General features: G+C 37.4%; 4 protein-coding genes across 7 annotated transcripts; 3 read left to right on the top strand and 1 right to left on the bottom strand.

Annotated features, from left to right (window-relative positions):
- Window positions 1-232: 232 nt before the first annotated feature.
- LOC117972921 (protein FAM162B-like) lies at window positions 233-5,971 on the top strand. Its single transcript, XM_034923375.2, has 5 exons — window positions 233-430; window positions 2,203-2,346; window positions 3,851-3,959; window positions 4,242-4,350; window positions 4,705-5,971. Exons 1-5 carry the CDS (start codon window positions 373-375, stop codon window positions 4,813-4,815), a joined length of 531 nt encoding a protein of 176 aa, XP_034779266.1. The 5' UTR covers window positions 233-372; the 3' UTR covers window positions 4,816-5,971.
- A 1,415-nt stretch (window positions 5,972-7,386) lies between these two features.
- Window positions 7,387-9,581, bottom strand: LOC117405261 (cystatin-B-like). Its single transcript, XM_034008186.3, has 3 exons — window positions 9,418-9,581; window positions 8,076-8,177; window positions 7,387-7,634 (listed from the first exon to the last, which is right to left on the bottom strand). Exons 1-3 carry the CDS (start codon window positions 9,487-9,489, stop codon window positions 7,506-7,508), a joined length of 303 nt encoding a protein of 100 aa, XP_033864077.1. The 5' UTR covers window positions 9,490-9,581; the 3' UTR covers window positions 7,387-7,505.
- A 1,300-nt stretch (window positions 9,582-10,881) lies between these two features.
- On the top strand, window positions 10,882-12,945 carry LOC117406288 (transcription initiation factor TFIID subunit 13; the record flags this gene model as incomplete). The annotated part of the gene is made up of 4 exons (XM_034923288.2): window positions 10,882-10,986; window positions 11,713-11,791; window positions 12,047-12,144; window positions 12,562-12,945. Coding segments are annotated over 4 exons (453 nt in total), but the record flags the coding sequence as incomplete, so codon positions are not given.
- A 1,084-nt stretch (window positions 12,946-14,029) lies between these two features.
- Window positions 14,030-24,369, top strand: LOC117406094 (importin subunit alpha-5). Of its 4 annotated transcripts, none has more exons than XM_034009867.3 (14): window positions 14,030-14,195; window positions 15,990-16,140; window positions 16,614-16,724; window positions 16,934-17,060; window positions 17,404-17,498; window positions 17,874-18,005; window positions 18,487-18,575; window positions 18,692-18,791; window positions 19,005-19,168; window positions 19,488-19,566; window positions 19,904-20,029; window positions 20,479-20,606; window positions 20,871-21,049; window positions 21,446-24,369. In XM_034009867.3, exons 2-14 carry the CDS (start codon window positions 16,012-16,014, stop codon window positions 21,631-21,633), a joined length of 1,647 nt encoding a protein of 548 aa, XP_033865758.2. In that variant the 5' UTR covers window positions 14,030-14,195; window positions 15,990-16,011; the 3' UTR covers window positions 21,634-24,369. The 4 variants fall into 4 exon arrangements, with proteins under 4 accessions (XP_033865758.2, XP_033865759.2, XP_058887049.1 ...); XM_034009868.3 differs by having other exon boundaries at window positions 14,186-14,263; XM_059031066.1 differs by having other exon boundaries at window positions 14,187-14,272.
- The last annotated feature ends 42 nt before the right edge of the window (window positions 24,370-24,411 follow it).

Genomic DNA, 24,411 nt, shown 5'->3' with positions numbered 1-24,411 from the left:
ATAATAATAATAATAATAATAATAATAATAATGCTCTCAATTTTTTTTTTTAAAGTCTCTGAAGGTTAAAGCAGCTAGTAGGTTCTGTCTTTCTTGGCAGGACTGAATCTCTTTCCTCTTTGAGCTCCACTAATTACACACTTAATAGGGCGCTCTATGCCTGGTAAAATCTGGTACTATATCTACCTGTGACACCCATGAGGTATTTTTTATGGGGACTCTCACTCAGGCACTTCTTAGTCACTGCTTTCCATTTCCCTTATCGCAGGGTCACGGTTCACACCCGTCTCCGATTTTGAAACCAGAATCATTCACAACAAGGATCCGTGATTATTGGACCGTTTAAGAGTATTTTAAAATATAGCTGCCAACATGTTTTTTAATCAGATTAACGGAGTTCGCAGTCTTAGTCTTTTCCGGAGTTTTGCTGGTAAGTACAGTACACTACTCGTCGTGTAGTAATAATCTACGCACTTTTATTTCTCGTTTCCAAGTTTAATTTAATAAGAGTACAAGTGTTAACTGTTTACTAATAATTAGTTAGTTTTTTTTATCACTATGTCCCTATTCTTGAGCAGACACTGTTCAATTGGAAAAGTGTTTGATTGTGAAACAAGTTTCAGTTTTGTCGCCCGTAACTTGATTGACTTATTCTGTTTCATGATAGTGAATGTATAATAATGGCAGCTCCTTGTTTTTAATACAAACCGAACACAGAGAGTGAAGTTAAATGGATTTCATTAAAACGTAATTAAGTGGTAACTATTATTTGCAACAAGGTTATAACATTTTTTTGCAATGAGTCATTTTAAATCCGCTGTTCCGGGGAAAAAAAAAATAGATATTGCGTTTACTGCGCATGCGCGATTTCCTGGCATGAGGGTTTTTTTCTATATTAACTTTAATCGTTGTGTCTCGCGGTTTTGTTTTAAATTGGTTACCATATGTAAAATGTAAAATATAGCAAACTGTTTCAAACTGTGTTAATTGTTGTCAGAATCTCTATTAAAATCTACATTTTACGTGAAAAAATATTTCACTTAAGTTTGACATAAATCACATCGTTTTAATAACACCTTTTAATATAACATACCGTTACATTAATTAATATAATTGACTTTTGTTTTAGTATCTATTATGATTTAATCATAGTTTTGAACTTTACCTTACTACCCTGTTTAGAAAGGATAAAGATAAGGAGCTGCCTGTTTTTTTTTTTTTACATTATAATTGAAACAGGAGAAAAAACAAGTGATTTCACAATTAACGCTTTCCCAAGAGTTTAGTTAAAAAACAGTCGGCTCAATATAACGTTAAAGTGACATCACGTGACCAAAAATAAAAACTGAAAAAAAGAGCCCAACTAATATAATCCGGTGGTTAAAGAAAAGGGCTTGTAACGAGGAGGTCCCCGGTTCAAATCCCACTGACTCATTGTGTGACCCTGAGCAAGTCACTTAACCTCCTTGTGCTCCAAAGTTTAGGGTGAGATGTCGTTGTAAGTGACTCAGCAGCTGATGCGTAGTTCACACACCCTAGTTTCGGTAAGTCGCCTTGGATAAACAAATAAAATGGTTATGCCCCAATAATACAGTGCTGTGAACACGGTTTATATTTTCTGCACTCTTAAGGATAGTTCATTCACTACAGGGTGGTCAGTCAGCCCCGTTGAGACTCGTGTGTTTCTGGGTTGCTTTGATCTCCCTATGAGATATTCAGATACAAACAAGCCCCGTATAAAATTTGCTACGAATCATATGCCAGGTTAGGGGACTACACTGTATACGACCTAGGAACCTGTTAAAAACCTGTTAATTGCAATATGATATTTCCTAACTTTTACTTTATTTTCAATGTATGCATTTTTTCAATACCAATCAATAATAATGAGAAAGCGTCTTCGAATTGAATTAGATAACTTCTCTGAACACTTTGTCTGCTTTTTTCTTTGCTGATCATAGCTGGGGAATTTTTTTCTTGGGTCAAGCTATGCAATTACAATAAGGAAGATTAAATAGTATTCCTTTCTGAATGTACATTACATCTTTTCATCTGCAATCGACAACACAGTGAAGGAAAAAACGGCTAGTTTTATTTTAATTTTTTTAATACCATCGGAGCAGAGCGTACCTGGTATTAAAAAGCAACACTTGAATAGGCCTATATAGGGTTAACACTCAAATAGGTGTGTTTGTTTTACAGGACAATTTCTAAGACGCCCCGCAGGAATTAAGACTGACAGTGCAGTGGCACAGAGTGCCCAGAGGAGGTTCTGCAGCAAGCCTGCAAGCGCTGAAACAGGATCCCAGCCACAGGCAGTGCAAGGGACTGGAGGGGTTGCAGCAAGTACATACAGCATGCATGTGTTCATGAACAGGTTTTCAAAATCTCATTAGCCTAACAGGATGTTGTGCTGATGTTGTTCTGGTTTTCCGGACTTTTATTTTTTACTTTGAAAAGGTATAAAGTAAGTGTTTCAACACGTTGCATCTTGCCTAACAATTAATAGGACCCCACCTGATGCCCATATAAAACTATGTGGGGTCAGGGGAAATACAAGAGTTGAACTGGCAGCACAGGATAATGAGATTGAGAAAACAAATTGTCAACAGCAAAACAAAAAGGAGGATGAATGTTATTATGCAATGAGAGAAACTTAAAAAAAAAAAAAAGAGAAAGTGGTCATTGTCCTTATTGTTATGCTTGTGTATGATCAGCATCATAACTGGGATTCCATAAATCCATGTTAAATTGCAACCCCATAACTTTATATGTTATTTGGGTAAAATGGCATCATTCTGCAATAGAGTGGGTCTATTAATGAACCACAATTAAGAGATCTGCAGTAACAGATTTGTATGCAATACCAATCTAACATGATATTGTATCCTTCTGGGCCACTGCTTGTTATGTAATTCCTGAAGCAGCCTGTTGAGAAATCCAGTTGAGGATCGCTGGAATTAAGAATTGGTGTAAAACTCCCAAGAAGAGTGAGCGCTTATATGGGATAAAAACAGACAAGGACTTAAGCAAAAAACAACACATTCCTCTTTTATGCTTGGCTTAAACAAATAAACACATTTTAGGTAGTTTCTATTTTTTTAAATATTTTGTAGTATTTTGAGGATAGATTCAGGGCTTTTGCATACCGACTGATTGACATCAGTATAAACTCCACCCCTCTGCACAAGAGCAGTTGTAGGGTTTCCCATAGTGGTTCTGCATGGACATCGCTTTTAATGGTCAGAGTGTAGCTTGGTCAGCATGCTAAAAATCAAGACCTTTGAAATGGAAACCTGTATGTTAAAGTGAATCATTATTGATTTTTTATTTGTTTTTTGAATTGCACACATCTCCCACACAGATATCAAAAAAGAGCCTGTGGTTTAATCCACTTTCAGCAGGCTAACTACGACACCAAAAGACAATTGAAATGCAGTGTAATATATTGTAGGTTGGTGGTATTAAGATCTATTGTGTATGGCTTATTATCCAAATGTCTGATTGGTGAGAAATTCCTTTTTTTCTGTCAACTTGTTGTTTTCACAAAGAACAGTGTTCCACAGCTATGGAGGATGACAACACTCGGATAGCTTTCTTTAAATGTTAATTGTTTGCATGTGCATCTTTTCTGAGTATGGTTCAGACGTGTGCAGTGTGTGGAAATGTGGTCAAGTCTAAACTTCCTGGCACACCAGCTTAATAAGATTGGTGAATTTAGAGGCTTTGTGAGAAGCATGCCCAAAGGGGACTTTTTCATGTTTGCAGTATGTTTCTGCACTTGCTGTTTTCCACTTGCTGCATGAGAACAGACAGATAATAGATATCTCCTGTGTTTTGTTTCCTGAAGCTCGTTCTAGCTTTAAGGTTCCTGGATACAGACCTTCAGATTTTGATAAGAAGCTCCTCATTTGGACAGGCCGCTTCAAGAGAAAAGAAGATATACCAGAGCAGGTTTCGTAAGTAACGTTTATTACAGCGGTGTAACAATGCACAACTTTCAAAGGCTGGAATAAATGCAGGTTATTATTGCATTCATGATTTCAGTGCAGTACATCTTACTTTAAATGCAGTGCAATTTGCTATTGTCTTAATTCATTCATCTTGGGAGTAGTATTTTATAGTAGCAAGTTCATTGAACAAATGGAATCTCAAGGTCGGCAGAAATATCTTGCATAACATTTGGCTGTTGCAGTTTGTGTAAAGCTCAATATAATTTTTTTTTATCATCTGTTTTTTAGATTTGAAATGATTGATGCAGCTAGGAATAAGGTTAGAGTGAAGGCCTGCTACGGAATGATCATCCTGTCAATTGTAGCCTGCATTGGAATGGTCGTTCTGGGAAAAGAAGTGAGTTCCCTATATCATGACATCAATTGCTAGATGTACCTCAGTGTTCATCATAATCCATGACTGTAATTTCATCTTTTAAGTAAGTTGAGTACTTGCCTGTTGGAAAATGCCAGTATGGGTAAGTGATCTACTAGAAAATAATAATATCTTCTACAGTGTCCAGTCCACACATGACTTTCAGTCAGTTTACATACTACAAGGTTGAGTTGAACAGGAATACAAGTAAAATAAGTGCACAGACTACTCGCTGATCAGCTGGTAACAGGACCAAAAGAAGTATGACGTTTGTGACTTGCAGGAGAGAAGATTGGTTTGTCTAATAAAAAAATAATCTGCATCTTGTCATTGCAGGCAGCTGGTCGGCATGAAAATCTGACAGCCCAGAACATGGAGAAGAAAGCACGCTATAGAGAAGAGTCTCGAAAAGAGAGAGAGGCTGCTGCCATTGATAAAGCCCAGTAAAAAAAAAACAAAAAAACACGTTAGTTAATTTCTTTTTTTTTTGTTTTACTTTTTTTTTCAGAAATACAATTCTATATCTATAAACAAGAAGGGTGGCCAAATCATCGTATTTGATTCATTTTGGCTTAGGGTGCTGTACACTAGACACCATATTACTACTAAGAGGATAACCAGCTGGCATTGAGACCAGAGCAGCAGGCAGATGCCAGTATCTGCGGCCATTCCCTGCCTGTTTCCTGTGCAGAAGAGTAAGCAAGCATAAATGCAGGACATTTCCAACTTCCTCTCAATCTCTGCGATTTAGTCTCTGGTGTACAGTTCCTACAGTTCTCCATGCTAAGATCTCCTGAGTCCATGTAAACATGAAAGCATAGTGTTATAATGGAGATTCTTGCATCTATCCACCATGTGTAGTATTGCAGAAAGTCCAGCAGGGATGCAGATAAATCCAGCAGGCACCACTGTTAAAGCTGATGTATTGTCTTGTTTGTGTCGTCAGTGCTTTTCCTCTGTTTTGCCCAGGTTAACTTATGCTGTAATAATACACCCAAACAATACTTGCATTTGCATAACATTGTACACTTGTTTGTCTCAGAAAACACCAATACTCTGTTTTTGCCTTTTCCAGATACTGTAGCAAAGCTTGTACCACAGCTTACGTGTCAGACCTGTTTTGCAGTAAATGCAGAACATTACTTCAACATATAAAAACATTCAGTCCTTGAAATGATTACCATCAGTGCTGGGGATCTACTACAGAGATGGACAGAAATGTGGATGCAGTGAGCAGTATATTCTATGTACCATGTATGTATGGTGACATGTGAATGGATTGCTCTTGATTGTATGATCAAGATCTAACAATGAGGATGGGTATTTATTATATGCACTTTAATATATATATATTTTGAATTTACTCGGTTAAATTAGAGTGCTGTTCCAGTGCTGCTTTTAAATGTAATGCTTAAATAAAAAAAAGGTACAAAAAAAAAATAACTTGCCTAAATGAACTCGTATTATGTTATTTTTTGAAATTCTTCAAATAAATGTAATAAAACAACAACAAAAACTTGTATGTTATTTTCCTGCATTCTCACGGTAGAAATGTTGTATGTTTATTAGTGCTCGGACAAATATCTGAATATTTTTTGACATGTATTTGGATACAAAAATCAGATGATGTATTTGCTAGAAATGGCAAAAATATCTTTCACTTAATTACCTTCTCGCCAGAATTTGCGCAACAGTTTGCCAAAAATGGCAAATGAAAAAGCGTTCCATGTTATATGCGAGCTTTATATATATATAAACAAAATCAACATAGTAGCTCTTGAGCCTCTAGTTAAAAGTTTTAGACAGCAAAAAGTGACCTCACTGGAAAGCTATCTGGAACAGTCTCATCGGACAGAAAAAAAGGCAAGCACATCATTGTGAAATGCCTCGCTTAAACAGTATGCAACTTCCTGAAAAAGTTGTGTAGTGATTTTTATATAGACTTTCTGTTACGTGGAATGTAATAAACAAGAACCAAAACTGCGAGTTTCTTTCCCCTTCACTTTACGACGCCATTTCCACGTTTGTTTTATTTGAAGTGTTTAAAGTTAAACTTCAGTTTTAATTTTCTCGTTCAGCTACAAAAAAAAAGTAAACCTCATGTTATTATTTTATGAAAACATGTCGATGGCCACTGTTCACTGTGAAGAAACGGCAATGGCAAGGAATGAAGAAAAAGAAATAAAATGCGTTGTCAACTTTATGTACTATTTATTTCGGGAATAAACAAAACAACGTTTAACCTGAACTGCTATTTGGCATCCTTTGTTTTGTAGTTACTTCACAGGGGTAAAGTAGGTCCTACACAACTTATTCTATGGAAAAAAATGACGTTTCAATATCCAACATGTACTACTATTATGGCTTCCGGTAGACTTTTGAGATATCATTTTTTAGTTTCTTTGATTACATGATGTTAAATAAAATATCTAAACATGTAGAGGGCTAGTCTTAAACTCAGTGGTGCCTGATTAACAAGAATCTTGAAACCAGCCGTTAACGATGGAATTTACGCAAATAGAAGTTTGGTTTCACACATGTCAGAACAGGTTTGTGGCAGGGTTCAAGGATTTGCAGCTTAATCAAAAACTCCCAACAAAAAGCATTACTGTTAATACAGCCAGAAAGGTGCTCATCTGCTAAATTAAACATGGTATTTTATCACCAGGTATTTTTATTACGTTTCCCTACAATCAAAATTCAAAAACAATGTTGGCTGCAGGTTGGTTTATGCCATCTTATTTAAATTAGTTGATAAATTTCTGGCTCCATGAATTTACTCATCAAAGCAGGACCCAGATATGTGGTTTTGAAATATAAATGGATTGCCAATGAAATGTGAAGGGACACAAAAGTGCGATCTGCAGAAATTAATGATAGCATGAATTATTAGTACATGGTTGTATTTCATCCATTGGTATATTATTTTTGGATTGCTACATCTCCATGGAAATCAGTAAGAATAAATGCGATTATGTCCGATATTTAAACCGTCTTGGAAAGAAACACACACAAATGTATCAGAAAACAGATTTTATTCAGAAGACAAGCTTTAACCATCTCACACCCTACACTGGTACAATGTATACAACCGCAATATCTCTTCGGCTTAGGCATTCTCTGGTCCTGATTTAGAGTTAGAAATATGCAATCTCGTCATGCTGAGTCTTGGAGGTCTGCACACTGTGTAAGCTCAGTGGTTTGTTTTCATGAGGAAGAGGCCGGTGAACACGGAGGTGCAAATACTCATCTGCTCCAACATGGACCTGGAACGCAAATAGAACAAAGTGAACCCCACAAATGAACATGGGATTCGAGACTGGTGGGTAGGAGCGAGCAAAAACAGCTTGGAGATTATCAGCAAGCACAAAGTGGTTGAAGCAAAAGGGAACATTCTGGTGAGGTTTTTAATCAATGGAAAAGTAGTAATTATCTACTCTCAAATGCTGAATTAGAAAAATGACTTTTTGCATTGACTTTAAGGTGTTCTATATAGTCTGGAAAACCTAAAGCAAACTGACAGGAAAGTTGCTAGTCCACAGAGCAATTACCACTTTCAGCACAAGCAGCCCCAGACGAGGCTTCAGGTATTTCTACTCAGGAAGTGAATGAAAAGGGACTTGATAAAGTTATTGTGCTGGCAAAGGGTAAGAATCTGAAAATGGCCCCTTTAAGGTAATAGGTGAGAATAACAGGTTTCGTTTTACCTTTATGAAGTAGTTTGTACCTGCCACTACCTGAGTCTTGAACTCCTTGGCAGTGAATACATCAAAAGACTTGGCAGCATGTTCTTCTGCCTTAGGCTTTACCTGAACACACACACACACACACAAAAAGGAACGGCTGTAACGTCATGGAAAAATACAAATGCAGTACCTACTGGACAAGTGAACCACAATGTGCCCACCATGACACACAGAGGTTGAAAAACTACAAAGAAACCTTTAAAGCACCAAATTAAATTTCAGCACAATTGGATAAGCAGCTCTCAATATGCAAAACACACAATATACACATGGACGTAGGTACCAACAAAAACATATATAAAATGTGTTTAATCATAGTCCAAAATATGCCTTTTGCACTGTATTCACAAAGCCTGGTGCATTTACTTCCATGCTAATTTTGTGCTTTTTGAAATTTATTTTTGTTTACGACTGTATGTCGCCCTGGATAAGGGCGTCTGCTAAGAAATAAATAATAATAATAATAATAATAATAATAATAATACTTTATGAATATTCTTCCTATATCTACTCCGGATAAAAAGCCCTACATTTAAAACCGAGCATTTAAGATCTGACAAACTATTCTAAAACCTCAAAGCTGCCACACCCAATTATTAAATCCAGTAATACATTTGCATTGCACAAGTTGAAGCTTTAAATAATGGAAAATGAAAACTACAGAAGCAACCGTTTTTTGTGTCATCAACAACGCTGTGATAATGACTCATACACGCCTCTCTTGTGATTAATAAAACCTAAACACGGTCATGTGATCCTTATGATTCAATCACCCGTGAACCGGAAAGAATTGAATAAATTAGAAATACTTTTCGACTGGAAGTTTGTCAAATAATTTTGCCAAGTTTTACAAAATATTCTACCATTGAGGTTTTTTTTTTTTTTTGTAGTTGTTATGGGTGACTGCACTACTGTAAAACATTTATACTGACAAACAGACAGAGAGCGTCCTAAATTCAGAGAGAATCTGAAAATCTTATTAAAATACAGGCACAGCTAAACATACACACTCGAGCAACACTATTCTGATACATCTGCCAACAGTTTCTCTTTCTCTCTCTCTCTCTCTCTCTCTCTCTCTCTCTCTCTCTCTAATACGTTATGGTAGAATGTATAACAAATAACAAAGCTTTAAGGGATTCTGGAACAAACCCCGTCTCGGACCATCATAAACATGTGAAAAGTGTTCTGCACCAGACCATTTTGTTGAACCTCCCTCAAAAACACCCTCGTGACTTTCCAAATAATGTCGAATGAAAAAAATATAGAGTTCTTCACTAGATCGTGCTGTACATTTGCTTACCTCGTTACATATCTGCTGCACTTCATCGGTGGCTGGTTTAGATTCACTGGTTCCTCCACACATCATCGGCATCTTGATCACTGAAACGTAGACTTGTTGCAGAAAGCAGAAACAGTCGCACAATGCTTCTTACACTGTAACTTCAGTATTTGTGGCAGTGAGCTGTCACGTGACTGCAGCAGTCTCATCAGTCACATGTTAAAGGTTCTGCTGATTAGATCAGAACGCACCCATTTTCTAATCTAGGACAAAATACAAACCTACTAGAAAATAAATAGAATTGGTGTAAAGCATTATGTTAAAAAAATACATTTCTTCTTGTAGTTCATGATGACGCTTTAAGCCTATTGCAATACTATACCAGTTGAAAGGGGAAAATGAACTTACTAAATATTACCTTTACGTAATCATACTTGTTTGTTCTACACCTGCGGACAAAGTTTTGCATCACCTAGAAATTTAGGATTGATACATAATTATCCCACAGAAAAGGATTGCTGAGGAGGATATTAATGTAGAGCAAATGCATTTGTGTGGGAAACTTCTCGGAGTCAATCACATTAGCCTGCTTGAAACAAAACTGCTATTATTTTGAGATTCTAACTACTGACTTATAACCACTCTACTTGGAACTGTTTAACTGAGACAATCCCAGAGGTTTTTTAGTGAATACGTCTCAAATTAGTTCCGTTTATAAGCCTCCAAAACACAAGGAAAACTGTATCTTTTGGAGCAGTGAGCTGTGCCATCAACATTTCTGGGATCAGGCAGGATCACTACAACGTCTGACAGAGGATGCTGGCATGCATCTTCCGTTTCTAGAAACATGAATGCAGTACGATTTATTTTAACTGGGACAATCCCACTGTAGTTCACTTGGTAGGTGCTGTATCTCACTCCTCAAAAATTACTCAAATGTGAAAAACATACAAGTTTGATAACTTGAAATGACAAACAGTACCTAAACAGCTTCCACACACAGATGGGTGGTTAACCACATGACTAGCCTACTACAAGTCATGTGACAGGAAATCAATTTACCCAGTGTCTCTCTCAACTAGCCCCGGTCTCCCCTAAATATTGTTATTGTGTAATAGGAGGAAACAATGTCCCATGCACTCTGTACAGCACGCAGCCCATTGCAGCAAACATTTCAACACGTCACTGAACTTTTACCTTTTGCAAAAAATGTATATTTATCTTTGGTGCAAATAATGAGCTTAATTGGTTTGTTATCCAAACTTCCGCTATTTTATCACGCGAGACGCCGTTCTCTCGCACATGCGCAGGAATCGCAAGGAAAATACTTGGTACTGGAAGAACAGGAGTAGGTTCAGTACTCTGCTGTTTGATACTTTTTGTTTGTATTTAGGCTGTTAAATAAAGATATATTACAAACCAGTGATTTAAAGCTGTACATAACATAGTTGCATTACCTTTTCTCAAAATAGAAACGGATTTTAAACACTTTTTATTAGATTTTTTTTTGCAGCGTATCGCTGCACACCAACCGATACAATTGCGGCCCCGATATCTAGCAGGATAGCCGACGAGGATGACGATCCAGGCGTAAGTTCATTATTAAGAACATTAAGACAAAATACTCTTTAGAAATGTGGTTAAGTCTTTTTGTTTTACTGGTATGCGAGTGGAGGATACGGAAACCGTATTCCCTTTTAAAGCAACGCTTATGTTATTGTTTACAGACTTCATTATTACGAAGAAAAGCACAATTATTAAGCTGGAAGATCTGAAAAAGAAAGTTCAGATTATATATATAATGAATGACTGTGCTAACCGTTGGAATAAATATACCTGGAGTCTGATACTTTTAACACAAAGTGCTTGGTGATAGGGAACTATATGTACAGTCGTTTGCGTATCAAGCCAGGATGAATGGGTTTCAACAGTGCAAGTCAAGGCGTAAGAAACAGATATATTTTTGCAGCTTTGGTTAACACCCTTAATGTTATGCTTTTAAGAATGTATGAAGAGTGGAATTAGGATAAACATCTACCAGAAACACAGCAATTTGTGTGACCCCATTTAATAGGATATACATTCAAGTCACCAAAATGCATATTTAGCAGAAGAGCAAAACCTTGTTCAGTGCTTCAGTTCAATGGTGGATATGCATATCTATATAAATGTCACAGTAGTTTCAAACTCCTTTATGACAAAACGTGATACAGATCGTTGAGTATAATCTTATGTGTGTTTTTTTTTCTAGATCAAGTTTAAAATGCCCGCTTCATTATCTAGTGAATTTTTTTTACTTATTTCCTTTAATTCCAGTTTGAAGAAGATATCGAGGAGGCAGGTAGCGGAGCAGAAGGAGGCCAAGGAAAAAGAAAACGACTGTTCTCAAAAGAACGTGAGTGCTTCGTGTGAGGAGTAAAACAACTTCTCTGGAAACGAAAAAAGAACACAAGGAATCGGCCTGTGTTGAAATTATTTTCCGCCTTCGAGAGAATGATGTAATTCTGTACAATATGGATGTATCTGATGCTGAGCTGCGTTGTCATTCATAAAACATGTTTAGATTTAACCACTACTGTGTGTCGAGGTGTGTGGAATAACATAAAATAAATCCTTCTAATTGGGTGTTTGCATTCTCGTTTTTTCACAGTGCGATGCATGATGTACGGGTTTGGAGATGATCAGAATCCTTACACGGAATCCGTGGATATTTTGGAGGACCTTGTTATAGAATTCATTACAGAAATGGTAGGTGTGGATGAGGAGTGTGAACAGTGTTGCTGACTGTCGTTATTAAAATGACAGTTGAATAGAAAGGTAGGATTCTTCAAAGTCGTTTTGAGGCATCTTAAATTATTCAAAGCATTTGTCATATTGCCCATCTTCAATACACAGACTGAAGGTATGTGGTTTTTTTTGTATGTGTTTCTGTCGCCATTTTAGAAACCTTTTTTGCTGTAATATGAAAACAATCCGTTAATAGTAAATTAAGTACCTGCTGAAGGCAGTACAAGGATGGATTTTGGGGGCAGTGTTGCTCTGTCTGTTTTTCACATTAGTTAAACGTGTCGAATGTATAAGCCATACATATATTGAAACATAAATGAAATGCAGTAGATTGTATGAGTAATTCAGTTTTCTTTTTTTTTTCTTTTCCCCCAACAGACACACAAAGCTATGTCAATTGGACGCCAGGGCCGTGTTCAAGTTGAAGACATTGTTTTTCTGATCAGGAAAGATCCCCGAAAGTTTGCCAGAGTTAAAGATCTGCTAACAATGAATGAAGAACTGAAAAGGGCCCGGAAGGCGTTTGATGAAGCTAACTATGGTTCTTAGTCTTTCAAGTACAGTTCATGAGATTTGTTGGAAGTGTTCATATTTACATTTGCAGGACCATTTTTTAAAAAGACAATTACTGTTCAACTCCAGAAGCGCAATCACAGATTGACTTTTTACAATATCGGAATGACCAGAACATAGGGTTTGCTTGTTCAATCCTTTTTCATGTAAATACTATTATACTTTAAAATAAAGAGACCTTAAAATAAATTGACTGTTTTAATTTTAATGCAGCAAATCTAACTGCTGTTGTAAAGTTTAAGAAGAATGATTAATTATGTATTACTTCCTTTAACTTGTCTGCTACATTACAGTTTTTTTTTTTTGGTGGGTGGGGGGGCTAATATAATAAAACTTTTAAGGGATATTCAGAGATGTGTATATTAACTGATATAAATTCCCAAATACTGTATTGAAAGCATGCTTAACATCCCTTTCTGGAATTTACAACACTTAATATACATACAGAGAATCCTGTAACTGTCCGGAGCAGTGTACTTGCATTGTTGATCATAGTGATATATATGTTTTCAGCACCACTGCTAACATATTTAGTGAGTTTGTCTATTTCAGTGAATTAAGTATTTTTTTACAGTTAAGATACCTCTGCTAATGAAGGCTATATTGATATAAATGATTGAAGACATGCCAACAATTATTTAAAGTCCTTAAAAGTGAATGGGGTTCTGTTTTAAGCAAGGAGGTTTTATCAATGCAATTCTCCTGTGCTGGTTGCACTGGAAATGAGACAATAATACCAGTCTACCTCTCCTATGCTGGTTGCACTGGAAATGAGACAATAATACCAGTCTGCCTGGAGGTAATTAAGATGTGGATTCAGGTAATTGCATAAGACAGTGATGAAATGTGTGTTTGTTTGTTTTTTCTTTTAAAACATATAATAAATACTGTACATGTACCTTTTTAAATAATATTTTCTAACTATGAAATGATACAAATGGGATTAATGTATTCTAAAATACATTAATATCTTTTCTACTTGAATGTATATTTGGTTTGAAGTACTTGAGCCACCAAATGTCTGTCCCTTGCACTGTGCAAGAAACCACTTTTTTTGTAATTGTTGGTTTGCATATTTATTGGAAAGAAATTAAGTCTCAGAAAATAATTGGCTAACGGTTCACTTTTTTGTGATATATATATTGGATCAATAGAAATGTATTGAAAAACGGATTCCTTAATTAAAATCCTCATAGGCTGTACTGCTTTAAATAATTTAGGAAGAAATGACATGATACAGTACACTGAACCTATTTCTTTCGTTCCCCATAGAAACACATTAACAGTGCCTAAGCGTAGAGGTGCGCAGGCGTGGGGAGTGTTCCATTCATGCGCTGTTTGAGGCACAAAAAATCTGGAGCAGGCGCAGTATCACACCGGTAGCTGACAGCGGCCTGGATATAAATACATAGCAATTATACAAAAAGCACAACAAACAGGTAATCGACTGAAAGACGATGTACTGATAGATGGAAAAGATATATATGTGATATCCAAACCAATACATGTACGCGAGGTATATACGTAAATACTGATAATGTGACTAGTATATTGATGTTGTGTTTTGACGTGGTGTTGAATGGTCATGTTAAGAACAGCCGAGTTCTGTTTTCTGGGCATTTCCTAGGTGAATTATTTGTACTGCGTAATTGAAGGGAAGTGAAAAGCAGTTTTTTTAAAACAGCAATACATGTTTTAATATTGCAGTGTGTTTAATAGAATATATGGGTATTCTGATAATATATCCACTGACTACACAAACCGTTTGAGACTCACACACCCGTTATTGTCGTGATCTCCTTATTTAATAAAACTGACTAATAATGTATGTATTGGGTATGGATTCAACGAGTGCCAACCCAGAAAAACAAAACTCATAACGCATACCTGCTTTCGATTTTATCCCGAGGCGTGATCTCCTGTCCGGGTGAGACTCGCGTCACGAACCCCCTGATAATTTAGATTGCCAGTTGTAAATGCATTATTTATTAGCTTAAGTAAAGTTTCTGTAACAAGGCGCGTTCTTCTGTCTGGTAGTCGCGCACCACACACTATGCTGTACATTACTTCTCTGCTTCATTGTGGTCAGGGCTAAATACTTGTTTGTTTTAAGTCAAGCTGTATTACTGATTTAACTTGATCGTTTTTGTACCTCTGTATGAATATATAAAGTTGATGCTTCTAGTTATTAATTTATTGGTAATTAGTAAATGTGGGAACCTCATTCAAAATGAAAAAAAAAGACTACAAACGAATTAGCTTGGGTAGCATTGTCTGCACTGTATCGTACACTGGGCGTGGTGTCGTTTGCCCTCCGTTGCCTTGTAACTCGCAACAACTTTTTAGTATGAAATGAAACATGAATTATTCTAATCCATATACTTTAGTATTTTGCGTATGCATGTATGTGTATATTTCAATTTACAATTTGAGTATAACATAATTATATCCAGGAAACAATTACAACGAGTTTCCTAATTATTAAGATACCATCAAGTTACATAGCGATATTTTAAACTGCAAGGCTGTATTTATTAGATTTATGTTTTCTATTTTGGGTTTTATAACGAGGGCCAAAATTGAGATTTTCAGAATATACTTGACTGTTTAATTCAACAGTGTTCATTTAGTTAATATACACATTTTAATACAAGCACGTTTTGGTTACACCAGAAATAACCATCAATATTCATCCTGCTGCAAGAGTAGTAAGATTACACATCAAAGTATTAGTGAAACCAAGCAATTTGAACAGGATCAAATAATAATAATAATATTGATTGATTATTGAATATAACATTAATTGATTCTTAGTACGGGTGTCACTGCTGCACCATGGCACTCCAAATTGAACCCCTGCTTTTAAAATCCTGTTTTTTCCCTACTGCTGGAAGTGAGTTCCTCTGAGAGGCAGGGCTAGTCTACCAAGCCTGCTGCATTTTCCTTATCCTGTACAAAGGGAATAAAGTGGAGGGGCAAGAGTTAGAGGGAAGACTCATCCAGTTGTGTTTAATGGCCATCCATTAGTTCTTGATAGTATAATAATGATGTAACCTATTTATCCTGCTGGCTCATGATTCGCAGCGCTTTATCAATCATTACGTTTCATAATATTTCTTCAACATACTATAGTTTATATTTGCATGTTCCTTTTTTTAATCTGTATCGGACTGTGATATAACTTGGTATACTGATTCTTATAACCACACTATTCTTTGTTCTTCTTGTGGTAGCTGTTATCTGTGTGCAGACACCATGACGAGCTCAGGAAAGGAGAATCTGAGGCTGAAACGCTACAAGAATAAATCTCTGAACACGGATGAGATGAGGAGGAGGAGGGAGGAGGAAGGGCTGCAGCTGCGGAAACAGAAGAGAGAGGAGCAGGTACAATCCATCACCCCTTAAATAACTTCTAGTTAGACTTGATGAAATAAAATAAAACATGGGTGTATCAAATACACGTTATTTAATTTTCTTTGAACCTGTGCTGAGTTGCAAACAGCATTCCCTTTGTAGAGCCATTCATGTTTTTATTCAATAACCAGAGGCCTTATCTTACCAGGTAGCTAGTCTCAATGAGGGATTTTTTATGGCTTATCATTTAGTTTTTAAATCGGTTTAGTAGTGGCCTATGCTGCCATGTAATGGCATGTTCTAATGGTAATTCAAATTCCTGTCTTGTGGCTCTTCATGACCAGCACAGACCTATCTGTTCTTGTCCTAAATCTTTGAACAAGTTGAAATAAGAGATGATAGAGCTGGAGCACTACCTGGGAGTGCTCTTTGTGCAGTGTACTGTTGTGCCTCTTTCCAGCTGTTTTATTGCATTTGCTGTAAGCGCAGCCTCTCTATTGCAGTTATTTAAAAGACGTAATGTAGCAACAGCAGAAGAATCTGGGGCAGAGGTGGAGGGGATGTCAGACAGCGGCTTCCTCGAGTCCCAGGTCAATAACATGGACATGATCTCAGTGAGTAAGCCCAAATGTATATTACTGTCACATCTTCACTGCACTGTGAATGTACATGCACTGTATTTGTAAAGTGTTAAATATAGTAAAAGGTTATTTTTTCGCTTAGGAGTGTATTTTTATCCAGCATTCTCAAGCAAACCTTGATTCGTTGCTGAAAAAAAGTCTATTAAATAAAACCATGCATCTCTGTTTGTCCCGGATTGCAGACAGGTGTCATAACAGCAGACATGACACAGATGATCTTTTCTGAAACTCCAGAGCAGCAGTTAGCCGGCACCCAGAAATTTAGAAAACTGCTTTCAAAAGGTGAGGACGCACCTGGTCTCCCATCACGTAAGCATTGCAATCACATTCTAGGGTTTCCTCACTGATGTAATGGCATTTTAGTAGAAACAGTGCAGAAAATCAGTAAATCTAGATGTCTGGTAAAAAAAAAAAAAAAAAAAGCACATTAGTATGTGTTTAAACGTCTGACCAGAATGTGATTAATTCAAATGATATGTCATCCTGTAGCTTTACTCAGACACAAGGATTCAGTTACCTCCACCATTCATAGTCATTTGGGTTTTGCTTTTTAGAGATCACTTACAATAAGAAATCTAACAAACACATGGAAATATATATATAACATACATAAAATATGTATTGTCTCTCTGTTTTTAATTTTTTTAAACAGAGCCTTACCCACCTATTAATGAGGTAATTGCAACCCCAGGTGTGGTTGAGAGGTTCGTGGAGTTTCTCAAACGGAGAGAAAACTGTACCCTTCAGGTAGCAGCTGTTTTTTCTTTTTTTTTAATTGCTTATGAGCCTAAAAAAGGTTCTGCATTTTATGTTGATTCCAAGTGTTCCATGTGAGCTGGAGCTGCTGCTGTTCCATAGTAGTCTACTAATACATTATCTAAAAGGCTTGTGGTCTTAATGTGTGGCAGATTTGTTCCAGTGTTCAGATTAGCTGTGGGAACACTTTTCTGTATGCTCATGTCTTCTGTCTTCTGTATATGAAAACCACATGAAGAACACATACCAGTAGCTTAAAGTACAGTATTGTACTTTGCTAAACCTCTTCAGTGTCTTGTAGTTTAGGCAGCTCTGAGCTTTAAATGTGTAAAATGCAGTTGTTGTAAAGTTAATATTTGTTTTCAGTTTGAAGCAGCATGGGTGCTGACAAACATTGCGTCAGGAACCTCCCACCAAACCAGGGTTGTGATCCAAGCGGGGGCTGTGCCAGTCTTCATAGAGTTACTCAGCTCAGAGTTTGAGGATGTGCAAGAGCAGGTACAAAGCACTTCTTTTTAACCACTGTAATGACCCATTACATTTGACCGCTCACTGTGAATTGCTGCTTTTAGTACTTGCACCCATGTGCAATATATACTGCAACGCAAGATATTTAATGGGGAAGGACACACCTGTACTATGTCACACTTAAACTTTTGGCTACATCTTGAGAGCTGTTGATCTGTTTCTGTGTTCTGGGCTGCTAAAATCTAAATGTAAAAGTATTTAAATTGTTACAAAACGTGCAACAAACAAGAGTGGATGTAAAGTTGAGTTAATAAATTAACTTGTTTTTAGTTTTATAACAATACAAGTTGTATTTTCTGTTAAAAACAATGAAATAGTAAACCATGGTTGTGTTATCTTTGGGAAACCCATAGATGTCCTCATATTGGTTAGATAAGGGCTACATAACATTACTGTTTCTTGACCCTGTCTTTGCTGTATTGCTTTTTAACTTCCTGTTTGTGTGCTACAGGCAGTGTGGGCGCTTGGAAACATAGCTGGAGACAGCACTATGTGCCGGGACTATGTGCTGGACTGCAACATTCTGCCCCCCCTGCTCCAGTAAGTACACCTAGCACTGTGCAATCACAAAAGAATCACATAAACCATGCATCCAAAGGTAAACCATGAAAGAAAGTTAAGAAAGTGCACCCAGTGTTTTGTCTCCGTTGTTTCAGGTTGCTATCTAAGCAGAACCGGCTAACGATGATGAGGAATGCAGTGTGGGCCCTTTCCAATCTGTGCAGAGGGAAGAATCCTCCCCCTGACTTTGCCAAGGTAACGAGAGCCATCGCATTTCAATGAGTGATTGTGTTTTTACATTGGGGATGCATTGGAGTAGAGGTGTGCACTGCAGTGGAAGTGACATTATACAGAGCTGTGCCAGTCTGGCATTGAATCCGCTCCCTTTGCTAGTGTCCATTTTGTAATTCATTCTATTGTGTTATCGACAGCGCTTATTAACCTGTCTCTGCTTGTGTAATCCCCCAGGTGTCCCCCAGTCTCAGTGTGCTGTCCTGGCTGCTGTTGATCAATGATGTAGACGTCCTTGCGGATGCCTGCTGGGCTGTGTCATACCTCTCAGACGGACCCAATGACAAGATCCAGGCTGTCATTGACGCTGGGCTTTGCAGGAGATTAGTAGAACTTTTAATGTAAGTGAATTCAATTAAGGGTTAGTTTGGGGATGTTTTTGTGTCTAATATAAGCTTTTAAATATATAGTAATAAAGCTTCAAAACTGCTCATTCAGTTGTGTGAACATTTTTGTTGACATGACATATCACAGATTCTTTATTTTTATTGCTACCTGCTTTTTGTGTGAGTTCTGGCCTTGTTTGGGTTAATGATGGGTTTGGAGATGAACCTCTACAAGTGACAATCTATTGAAGCTAATAACTGTGTTCACTTTGACCATAGCTGTATATATGTCTCTTACCTGCATTGTGCATTTGTGTGCTGTGTGTTACTGCAGGCACAGTGACTACAAAGTGGTTTCCCCATCTCTCCGAGCAGTGGGTAACATTGTGACAGGAGATGACGTGCAGACGCAGGTACAAACTGTCATACTCTCAATGAATTGTTGGGTGTTTACATTTTAAGAATCCTATCTCTACTTTTAAGTTTTAATTTCAGATTAAGAGAAGATGTATTTGAATTGTTTACACTTTGATCATTGTACAGATTGTTTCTCATTCCATATTTTGTTATTGATGCCTTTGTCCTGCTATTCCAGTGGATACCTAAAAATAACTACCTGTTTTAGACTCAAGCCCTGTATTTTAAGCAGTGGTGGGTACAGCCTTAATCTGACACACAAGAGAAAAGCCAAAGGTTGTGACCAAAAGTGTATAATTACTGCCTATAGATTTTGCATCTTGTTTTTTGTAGGTAGTTCTAAATTGCTCAGCTCTGCAGAGTTTATTGCACTTACTTAGTAGCCCGAAAGAGTCCATTAAGAAGGAAGCCTGCTGGACAATATCAAACATCACTGCCGGTAACAGGGCACAGATACAGGTAGGAAACGCATGGGCATCTACTGAACCTGTCAGTGACTGGTATGTAATCTGTAAAGCAGGAGATAACATTGTGCAAAGAGGAGCGTTTGCTTGTTCTTGAATGTATTCCTGTGGTTTCATATGTTGGCCCATGAGCTGACTCACAACGAGTGCAAATGCACAGTTAGGCTAAGATGCTAATACAGCTTTATTTTATACATGATTTGCAATACAGCAGTACTTTAAAAATGAGGAAGGACCCAGGACATGTGTATACAATAACAAAACAGGATATATAATATGAAGGGGCAGTTCACTAACGCAGGAGATAAACAGCAATCAGTAATGGTGGTGCACTCCAGAGTGGTCTAATTGACATATTTTATACACATCAGGGATTACAGTTTCTCAGCAATAATCTCACATGTATTTAATATTTTCCCCCATTTACCTTACTATTTTTTTTAGACTGTAATAGATGCCAACATATTCCCAGCTTTGATAAACATTCTACAAGTAGCAGAATTCAGAACAAGGAAGGAAGCAGCGTGGGCTATTACAAACGCAACATCTGGAGGCTCAGCAGAACAGATAAGGTATGGACAGGAAGCACGATAGCATGGCTTCACTCTTAGTGCTAATCCTTTAAAATGAGTGAATTTATACTCCAAATGTAAGTATAACATATAACAAGACTACCACTATACACATCATAGCCCTAGGATGTTTCTGTTTCTTATTATTACTTTAATAGGATATAGTCCATTAATCACTGTGTGTGTTATTTTCACCACTCCTGCATGTGGACTGGTAAAGTGTTTTCTGAGGTGTGCTGGTGAGGCTGGGTGTTGTTTCTCCAGGTACCTGGTTGAGCTGGGCTGTATAAAACCCCAGTGCGACCTGCTCACTGTCATGGACTCGAAGATCGTGCAGGTGGCTCTCAATGGCCTGGAGAACATCCTGCGGCTTGGGGAGCAAGAGGCCAAAAGGAGTGGCAGTGGTGTTAACCCTTACTGCGCCCTCATAGAGGAGGCATACGGTGAGGCAAACACAGCCGCGGGCAATGGATTTGCAGTGCAATTCAGCAATGATTTATTTATCTTGCACCCATAGCTAGATTGTGCATACAGTTGTCCGCTGCTTAAGCTGCTGTTGAAGCACATTCAGCTCACAGCAATGAAACTGCTCAGTATGGCCATCATCAGTATAACCTTACAAATATAATCAGGCGATTTCACCCTCTATATATCTTTTATGTGTTCCTGCAGTGACTGTGTAAATCGAGGGTAAAACATCAGATACACACATTCACTTTCCCTACACACAGTCTATTAAAAAACTGTTTCTTTCCCCAGAGTTACATTTGATACATCAGTAGATTGGATTTAAAGAAAACAAGCCAGAAAGGTTGATCTGTTCCCCTCTTGTGTTTCAGGTCTGGATAAGATCGAGTTCCTGCAGGGCCACGAGAACCTGGAGATCTACCAGAAGGCCTTCGACTTGATCGAGCATTACTTCAGCCCGGAGGATGAGGATACGAGCATCGCCCCGCAAGTGGACCTTGACCAGCAGCAGTACATCTTCCAGCAGTGTGAGGCCCCCATGGAAGGCTTCCAGCTATAAGCACACAGCCTGAGCACTGAATGAAATCCAGTGGAGATGAGAAGATGGTGTACAAAAGTGACGTGTGCTCCCCCAGAGAAACCCAGACCATTGTCCTGGAAAAATTATTTAATAATAATGATAATTATAATGATTATAGGAACACATGCCACTGGTTGCCTCAAATGACAGTAATTCTTTGCCTCTCATTCCCAAACACTGAACAACAAAATTCATTTTTACTTAATATGTGCACTGAATTTGGATGTGAAATGGACATTTTTCAGAAAGACAACCAATTCTTTAATATCCATTCCTTGTTTCTTACCAGCACAAGCTAACATTAACATTGATCTCCCTTTTCTTGCACTAAACATCCCTTGAGTTCTTTTACTAGATAAATACAAAACAATATATTGAGTCAGACCATGAAAACAAACAAAGGACCAAAAGATCTTCAGCACAGCATGGGGAACGGTGATAATGTTGCTGTGCTAACAAAGCCCTGATTATCACTCCTTCAACTGACAAGATTGGATTGACCTACTTTTTGAAAAAAAATGACTGATCTTTTTTTGTGGAGCTGGTTCTGTTAAATACGGGATTCAAAGTATATCGATGGCCCCCTTTTTTACATTGTTTTATTACCAGGGACTCATGAACAAATACAGTATACAGGAAGCCCAAAATCCACTAACGTCTTAAATATACTTCAGACTGGGATAAATAGAACTATTTCTGTTGTTCTTGCTGCGTCTCTCAAGATGGGGTCACTGAAGACGAGGATTGAAAGACCGTCAGGAAGAAGGCCTTTGTTTTTCTGTGTTGTGTCTATAATGAACACATGAGCTATTACTGCATAATAATAAATGATGGAATTATAGTGGTCACATTGACAACATTAACAGTGCTGTGTATCATCTTTCCTATTCTGGGACGTCATTGGACTTCAGCTACCATCCTAATTTTACATGGAAAAAAAGGGCCAGGATCGACATTCGCCTACTAGGTTTCCGAGAGCAGTAACCATTCCTCTGTCAGTCAAAGTGTCAGTGTCCAGCATTACATTCTTTGACGCAATGTGCTTAGTGTGACATGACCTGAAGCCTCATTTCCGCAGTTCAAAACCCATACTCACAGCCTTTGCTATTCAGACTTGAATCTCGTTGCTTTGCGGACTGTATAAATTGAAATACGTAAAGGAGTATAATAGGCAGCGCTGCCTGCTTCCTCCCGATCTCTTCCTGTTGCGAGCCCACTAACCCATGGAGTCACTTCATGTCTAGTTAAATGGCACCTTGTTGAACTTCATTTGAAAGATTGTATCTCACGGTCACTAGATTGAGTCCTCCCTATTTTTTTCAAATGAACACTAAGGAAAATAGAACAGTAATTAAGTTGCTGGATCCATAAACAAGACCTGTTGAAATGTTGCAGTTGGCACAAAAGAATATTTAGGATTTCACATTGAAATTTTGATGAGGCTTTTTGTTTGGTACAGGGTTCTATCTGTATATTGCCAAATCATTTTAGATTTTACATTACATGTCTGGAGTTTTTTTTTTTTTAAAGGAAATGAGCATGTTAATGCGGGCTGCCTTACCTATACATGGCATAGTTGTCTTATTGCTAAGACTTGGTCATAAGCATCACCATAAAAGCAGATGGGTTTTTGTTGAAGAATTCACAAAAACTTTTTTTTACTCCAAAGTGTGATTAGCACCTTTTTTGAGAAATAAACCACTTAAGAAAACACTCTTTGTGATTCCTGTGTTGTTTGTTTCTAGTTTTGTATATAAAACAATATAAATATATATTATTTTTCTGATATATATATATATCAGAAAAAGTTGTATTAATGACGCTTTGGAGTAATAAAAGTTTTGTTAATTTTCTCTAGCATATCTAGTGGGCTCATTGAGAACCTGCCTAAGCCACCCCTCTCTGCAGCTCTTCAGGTTTGGACTGGTGTAATCCTACAGACAGAAAACTGATTTTTACTATATTTAAGTCTGTAAGTAACTGAAAAAGCATCAGAGCACGTACCCCCTTAGGTATTCTGAAGACAGTTCTAGTTAGTTCCACTATTAAACGTCAGAACTGTATAATGATATGATTGTTCCACTCATACAGGGAAAGCAGGCTGTTCATTAAAGTGCTGATGTTGCGTGCTTTGTAATATCCACTGATGTGCTCAGTCAATGATGGGTAACTTTCCTTAAAGGGTTTATTTTTTATTTTTATGAAAATCATTGCGCTTTGACAGCCACTTCTGTAAGGTAAAGATTCAACATCTGTTATGATACAGTATTTCATCTTCTGGTGTGTATTTTCAGATGCCCTAAAGCAATTCAATGACACGGAATGGCAGTGACTCTAGAATATAATGTGGACCCTTCTATACACAGCCAGTGAGCAATATAACAAATACAGCAGGAGGTTCAAACCTAATACAGTCACTTCTACAGAAGTGTGGCACGTTTTATTTTTGGATTCATGTTTTCTATGCTTCCAGAATGAATAGATACTGTTGAGTACTTTTGTGTAAAAGTTGTGTTATGTTTGTTTGCATAAATGCTGCTTTCATGGTACAACATTGCCATCTAGCGTTTACTTTATAAAACAAATGACTTTCAGGTGATTTTCATTTACGACGCATACTCGCAGCTCATTTTTATTTTATTTTTTTTTAACAAAGGAAAGTTGGGTTTTGTGTATTGCTTGTTTGATCATTTAATAAAGAGTTTTTTGATCCTGGGTGCATTGTAGAAGTGTCAGTTTTGAAGTACAGGTACCACA

This window comes from Acipenser ruthenus, chromosome 9 (assembly GCF_902713425.1).
Source record: "Acipenser ruthenus chromosome 9, fAciRut3.2 maternal haplotype, whole genome shotgun sequence".
Classification (NCBI taxonomy): domain Eukaryota; kingdom Metazoa; phylum Chordata; class Actinopteri; order Acipenseriformes; family Acipenseridae; genus Acipenser; species Acipenser ruthenus.
Note: the sequence above shows the minus strand (reverse complement) of the source record. Positions and strands in the feature narration are given on the sequence as shown.

Excerpts from the sequence above, each read along its gene's own strand:
- LOC117406094 (XM_059031066.1), top strand. Across the intron at positions 18,792-19,004 it reads CTCCCCCTGACTTTGCCAAG|GTGTCCCCCAGTCTCAGTGT; the intron begins GTAACGAGAGCC and ends GTAATCCCCCAG. Across the intron at positions 19,567-19,903 it reads GAGATGACGTGCAGACGCAG|GTAGTTCTAAATTGCTCAGC; the intron begins GTACAAACTGTC and ends TGTTTTTTGTAG.
- LOC117405261 (XM_034008186.3), bottom strand. The coding sequence starts at position 9,489 with ATGCCGATGATGTGTGGAGGAACCAGTGAATCTAAACCAGCCACCGAT. Across the intron at positions 8,178-9,417 it reads TGCAGCAGATATGTAACGAG|GTAAAGCCTAAGGCAGAAGA; the intron begins GTAAGCAAATGT and ends GTGTGTGTTCAG. Across the intron at positions 7,635-8,075 it reads GTACAAACTACTTCATAAAG|GTCCATGTTGGAGCAGATGA; the intron begins GTAAAACGAAAC and ends TTTGCGTTCCAG.
- LOC117972921 (XM_034923375.2), top strand. The coding sequence starts at position 373 with ATGTTTTTTAATCAGATTAACGGAGTTCGCAGTCTTAGTCTTTTCCGG. Across the intron at positions 431-2,202 it reads TCTTTTCCGGAGTTTTGCTG|GACAATTTCTAAGACGCCCC; the intron begins GTAAGTACAGTA and ends TTTGTTTTACAG. Across the intron at positions 4,351-4,704 it reads TGGTCGTTCTGGGAAAAGAA|GCAGCTGGTCGGCATGAAAA; the intron begins GTGAGTTCCCTA and ends TTGTCATTGCAG.